The 6793-nt window shown below is 44.0% G+C and overlaps 1 protein-coding gene across 1 annotated transcript in view; it reads left to right on the top strand.

The window, feature by feature from the left end:
• The first annotated feature begins 2312 nt into the window (after positions 1-2312).
• Positions 2313-6793, top strand: part of LOC104987096 (SLAM family member 9-like) — a 13542-nt gene continuing 9061 nt past the window's right edge. The window contains exon 1 of the mRNA XM_010837858.1: positions 2313-2416. Coding sequence (XP_010836160.1) covers positions 2368-2416 — 49 coding nt within the window. The 5' untranslated portion in view covers positions 2313-2367. The remainder of the gene's footprint in view (positions 2417-6793) is intronic.

The following is a 6793-nucleotide window of genomic DNA, read 5'->3' as shown; positions in this document are numbered from 1 at the left end:
TTTTTTTTTTTTGAGGTTGCATCCAAGTACTGCATTTCAGATTCATTTGTTGATTATGAGGGCTATTCCATTTTTTCTTTGTGATTCTTACTCCAATAGTAAATATAATGGTCATCTGAATTAAATTAGCCCATTCCTGTCCATTTTAGTTCACTGATTCCTAAGATGTTGATGTTTATTCTTATCATCTCCTGTTTGACCACATCCAATTTACCTTGATTCATGAACCTAGCATTCCAGGTTCCTATGCAATACTGTTCTTTGCAACATTGGATTTTACTTTCATCATCAGATACATCCACAATTGAGCATTATTTCTGCTTTGGCCCAGCCACTTCATTCTTCCTGGGGCTTAGTAGCTGTCCTCTGCTCTTCCCCTTTAGCATATCGGACACCTTCAGACCTGGGAGACTCATCTTTTGCTGTCATATCCTTTTGTCTTTTTATACAGTTCATGAAGTTCTCATGGCAAGTATAGTGGAGTGGTTGGCCATTCCCTCCTCCAGTGGATCATGTTTTGTGAGAATTCTCCACTATGACATATCCATCTAGGGTGGCCCTGCATGGCATGGCTCATAGCTTCATTGAGTTCTGCAAGCCCCTTTGCCATGACAAGGCAGTGGTCTGTGAATAGGTTGAAGTCCTTAAGAGAATCAATTTATACATTTGTAAAATCAGTCAAATATTATCAAAAGTCCCTAAAAAGGTTTGTTAAAAGTTTCTTGATTAGTAACTAGACCAACATGATTTGTAAGCTGAACTGGCCTTAAGGCTGACCAAGGTTTTTAATTTATTTTTAATAAACTGAATATGAATTCTTAAAAATATAGCCTATGAATGATTTTCTATGCACTAAAACCATCTTTAGGGAAATAAATGGTAATGGGGGAGTCTTATTGATTGGAAAGTAGTTTGCTAAGATCACAGGGCTAGGAAGCAGCAGAGGCAGGATTCAGATCAAAAAGTTTCCCACCTATCCCACTGCACCCAATCCCCAGGCTAAGTCATCCACATCGCTTTATTTTTCTATTGATGTGACTTTCTTTCCCACTAGCCTATGAGCAACATGCTTGCAGAGACTTCTTTTCATCTTTGAATCAGCAGTCTCAGCGCAATGTCTTGAATAAATGAGTGAGGAGAACCCAGGGAGAATAGCATCCTAGAGCACCCCCAAGAGAAGGTTTCAAGCAGGGAGGGTTGCAATATCAAATTCCACCAAGCAGTCACATAAGATAAAAGCCAAAGGGTCTATGTGACCAATGGGAGACCACTTGTGACCTTTTAAAAGCAGCATGGATTCTCTTCAACTCTTGTCAGGACATATAGCCACCATACACTGATGACTAGGGAGATGCTTTTCAAAATTTGAGAAGTAAAGGAGCCAATGGGGGACACTAGTCAAATCACATCGTCACGGAGATGTCAGTGGAGTTTGCATAGCTTCGCAAAGCCATCGGGACTCTTAGGTGTGGAGAAGAAGGGAGGGATCTCTATACCTGCCCCAGCTCTACCTTTTCCCTCCATCCACCCATGGATCAGGAATCAGGCCAAGAGAGCAAAATAATACCTGGTAGTCCTCGTGGTTGGAGGTAGATGTGGGCCCAACAGTCTTTTCTCCTGGATCCTTCCAGCCTTGTTTCTGTGCTAAAGAAGGTACAGTATGTAGGAACTAAATTCATATTATATGCTGATACTGAGCTAGTCACTAGGAACTAAAAGATGAAAAAGGTAGACCCTACCATCAAGGAGCTGAGAGTATGCTGGGGAAAGAGTATGTGAGTAAGCAGACTTTTATAGTAAACAAGGTGAATGGGAGGAAACCGAGAGGCCCAGAAGAGGGCACCTGCTCTAGCCTGGGGTTTCAGGGAAGTCTTTCCCAAGGTGGTCACAACTTTACTGAGAGAATGGGAGGGTGGTAGAGAAAGGTGAACTAGGTGGCAGGGACTAGGGTAGTCCAGTAAACCAAGTTGCAGCAACCATTTCCAGCAGTAAGAAATCGTGTGTGGGGAGTCCTAGATGGGAGACTTGGTGACAGAACATGAGACCAAGCTCAAGACGGGAAGCCAGCAGAGACTAAAGGATTTTGTCCTCCAGGACTGTGACCTTAGTTAGACTTTAGCTTATAAGGGGTGGGGGACCTTGGAAGGCTTTAAAGCAAGGCCGAGACATTGTCAGCTTTGGCTTTTAAATAGCTTACTCTGCTGCTTCTCATGCTTCTTTCTTTCATGTTCATTTTTACATCCTGTGACTCAAAAGCTACATGTGATTAAATTGAGCTCTAAAAATGGGAAATGAAAGTCTGTGGGCTGACATTTACACGCATACAGTCCATTGGCCGTCCTGAGGTGGGCCAGTCTGCTGTATAGAATGGGTTTTTCTTTCCTGTGGTCCTTGCTCCTCCTTGGTCTTCTCATTGGTGAGTCTGTCCCTGCCACTACCTCCCAGGCACCTCTACCTCCTTACACATTAGGTTTCTCTAGCAATAGGTCATTTTCACTGAAGATTTTGCTTTCCTGGGAGCCAGGCTGTGTGTAAGTGCTGGTATATGTGTGTGAGGCGGGGAGGGAAGTAGTGTGTGTGAGGTGTGTGTACTATCATCTCAGATCATGAAAACCCTGATTGTGTCTTGTCACTCTCACACTGCTAGTGAGTCACAAGGAGCCTGGATGTCCCCAGAGAGACTGAAGCTGGGGACTTGAGATAGAGGATCTGCCATAGTCAGTTCCTGGACCTCATCTGCGTCTGCCATCTCAAGCATAATCTCTTCCCTTCTGCCCCTGTGAGTCACCTTTATTGTGAATTGGGCTTTCCTGTCCCACAAATGACATCTTTAGGTGATCTCGAACCTAGCACCTTGTGACAGGTCCTGTCCCTCTGAGTTCTTACTGCTCCTTCCCCTGTCCCCAAGGACCTGAGTGGTGGCAGAAGACAGGCTTGGGAACTGGAGGCCAGGGGAACAGAGCTCCTGAGAAACCCACGGTGAGGGACCAGGTTCTGCTCTTAGTCATCCGAGTTTCAGTCTTTCTTTCGTCCTCCTTTGGGAGGAATGCAGCTTGTATTAGTTATCAGGGTCACCTGACTTCAGGGTGGCCCCCACCCTAGCCTTTAGGATGTGCCCTAAGCCTGCCATAGAATCCCTTGCTGCTGCTGCTGCTAAGTCACTTCAGTCGTGTCCAACTCTGTGCGACCCCATAGACGGCAGTCCACCAGATTCCCCCATCCCTGGGATTCTCCAGGCAAGAACACTGGAGTGGGTTGCCATTTCCTTCTCCATTGCATGAAAGTGAAAAGTGAAAGTGAAATCGCTCAGTCGTGTCCGACTCTTAGCAACCCCATGGACTGCAGCCTACCTAGAGGTGTTTAAAACTTGGCAGTTTATAAAGAACTTTTACTCAAATTTAAAATAGTCTGATTCCCCCAACAATCTTGTGGTATAGGCAGAAAGTATTAAGCCCACTTTACAGAAGATGAACTAAGACATGAGGCGACACCTTCTGGCACACAGCTGGTGACCTGTGAGAATGGAAGTCAGTGCAGCTGTTGGAATGCAGAAGCAACAAGGAAACTCAGACCATACTGTCTCCAGCCACATTCACAGAACTGAAAACTCAGAGAACGGATTCCTGTCAGGTTCCCCTTGCCGCCACTTTCCTGTCCTCCCACAGAGTAAATGAATCAATGAGCTTCGCTTCCTCTGTGGTGTCCAAGTCAGGCCCTTGGAGATCATTGTCCATGGGGGCTTCCTTTGGGCACATGAAGAAATGGGTGAGACAGATCTTGCCTTAAAAAAAAGTTCATATTTCTTGGGTTCAGTTCCAGAACTATCTATTGAGGCCTCTTGTGTGCTGGTGCCGGGCTGTGTGTGATGGGGTAGAGGTGAGTGGTACACAGGGAGGAATGAGGTGGGGTACAGTCCTGCTGTTGGCAGCACAGGGTAGTCGACAGAGCATCAGCTTTGCAGGCAGGCGGACTTGGGTTTCATGTGGACTCTGCTGCTTCCAATAGACAGTGACTCTGGGCAAGTAGGCTTTTTAAGCTCTTTGAGTCTCATGGTCTTCATCTGTGAAGTGGGAATAAGATATTGACCTTACTAGATTGCTGTGAAGGTTAAATTAAATAATGTGCTTAATGCACTTGGCAGAGTGTCTGGCACCAATGATTCATGTCCTGAGCTGATCCTTTTCTGTCTCTTTCCCCCACTTGAATCCAGAAACAGGATTCAGAAAAGGAAGCTCTGCACACATCCCACTGCACCTAGCCACTTGGCTAAACCATCAGCCTTACTCAACTTTATTGCCCAGATAACAATTCCCTTCTACCTTCTCCTCTCCTTGGGGAACTCATGAGCTATGGGGAAAGACAAACAACACAGCTATTTGTATGAAGCAGAATGAAGTAAGCCAACAAACAAGCCAACAAAAAGCACAGTTTAGTTCAGTTCAGTCGCTCAGTTGTGTCTGACTCTTTGCGACCCCATGGACGGCAGCATGCCAGGCTTCCCTTTCCATCACCAACTTCCGGAGCCTACTCAAGCTCATGTCCATTGAGTCGTGATGCCATCCAACCATCTCATCCTCTGTCGTCCCCTTCTCCCACCTTCAATCTTTCCCAGCATCAGGGTCTTTTCAGATGAGTCAGCTCTTCGCATCAGGTGGCCAAAGTATTGGAGTTTCAACTTCAGCATCAGTCCTTCCAATGAATATTCAGGACAAATTTCCTTTAGGATGGACTGGTTTGACCTCCTTGCAGTCCAAAGGACTCTCAAGAGTCTTTTTCAACACCACAGTTCAAAAGCATCAATTCTTTAGAGCTCAGCTTTCTTTATAGTCCAACTCTCACATCCATACACGTCTACTGAAAAAAACCATAGCTTTGACTAGATGGACTTCTGTCGGCAAAGTAATATCTATGCTTTTTCATATGCTGTCTAGATTTGTCATAGCTTTTCTTCCAAGGAGCAAGCGTCTTTTAATTTCATGGCTGCAGTCACCATCTGCAGTGCTTTTGGAGCCCAAGAAAATAAACTCTGTCACTGTTTCCATTTTCCCCCCATCTATTAGTAACAGGCAAATTTGGCCTTGGAATATGGAATGAAGCAGGGCAAAGACTAATAGAGTTTTGCCAGGAAAATGCACTGGTCATAACAAACACCCTCTTCCAACAACACAAGAGAAGACTCTATACATGGACATCACCAGATGGTCAACACCGAAATCAGATTGATTATATTCTTTGCAGCCAAAGATGAAGCTCTATACGGTCAGCAAAAACAAGACCAGGAGCTGACTGTGGCTCAGATCATGAACTCCTTATTGCCAAATTCAGACTTAAATTGATGAAAGTAGGGAAAACCACTAGACCATTCAGGTATGACCTAAATCAAATCCCTTATGATTATACAGTGGAAGTGAGAAATAGGTTTAAGGGCCTAGATCTGATAGACAGAGTGCCTGATGAACTATGGAATGAGGTTCGTGACATTGTACAGGAGACAGGGATCAAGACCATTCCCATAGAAAAGAAATGCAAAAAAGCAAAATGGCTGTCTGGGGAGGCCTTACAAATAGCTGTGAAAAGAAGAGAAGCAAAAAGCAAAGGAGAAAAGGAAAGATATAAACATCTGAATACAGAGTTCCAAAGAATAGCAAGAAGAGATAAGAAAGCCTTCTTCAGTGATCAATGCAAAGAAATAGAGGAAAACAACAGAATGGGAAAGACTAGAGATCTCTTCAAGAAAATCAGAGATACCAAAGGAACATTTCATGCAAAGATGAGCTCAATAAAGGACAGAAATGGTATGGACCTAACAGAAGCAGAAGATATTAAGAAGAGGTGGCAAGAATACACAGAAGAACTGTACAAAAAAGATCTTCACGACCCAGATAATCACGATGGTGTGATCACTGACCTAGAGCCAGACATCCTGGAATGTGAAGTCAAGTGGGCCTTAGAAAGCATCACTATGAACAAAGCTAGTGGAGGTGATGGAATTCCAGTTGAGCTATTCCAAATCCTGAAAGATGATGCTGTGAAAGTGCTGCACTCAATATGCCAGCAAATTTGGAAAACTCAGCAGTGGCCACAGGACTGGAAAAGGTCAGTTTTCATTCCAATCCCAAAGAAAGGCAATGGCAAAGAATGCTCAAACTACCACACAATTGCACTCATCTCACACACTAGTAAAGTAATGCTCAAAATTCTCCAAGCCAGGCTTCAACAATACGTGAACCGTGAACTTCCAGATGTTCAAGCTGGTTTTAGAAAAGACAGAGGAACCAGAGATCAAATTGCCAACATCCGCTAGATCATAGAAAAAGCAAAAGAGTTCCATAAAAACATCTATTTCTGCTTTATTGACTATGCCAAAGCCTTTGACTGTGTGGATCACAATAAACTGTGGAAAATTCTGAAAGAGATGGGAATACCAGACCACCTGATCTGCCTCTTGAGAAATCTGTATGCAGGTCAGGAAGCAACAGTTAGAACTGGACATGAAACAACAGACTGGTTCCAAATAGGAAAAGGAGTTCGTCAAGGCTGTATATTGTCACCTTGTTTATTTAACTTACATGCAGAGTACATCATGAGAAACGCTGGACTCGAAGAAACACAAACTGGAATCAAGATTGCAGGGAGAAATATCAGTAACCTCAGATATGCAGATGACACCACCCTTATGGCAGAAAGTGAAGAGGAACTCAAAAGCCTCTTGATGAAAGTGAAAGTGGAGAGTGAAAAAGTTGGCTTAAATCTCAACATTCAGAAAACGAAGGTCATGGCATCTGGTCCCATC

The sequence above is a fragment of the Bison bison genome, unplaced genomic scaffold, assembly GCF_000754665.1.
Source record: "Bison bison bison isolate TAMUID 2011002044 unplaced genomic scaffold, Bison_UMD1.0 scf7180017864082, whole genome shotgun sequence".
Lineage (NCBI taxonomy): Eukaryota > Metazoa > Chordata > Mammalia > Artiodactyla > Bovidae > Bison > Bison bison.
This window is presented reverse-complemented; position numbering and strand designations above follow the sequence as displayed.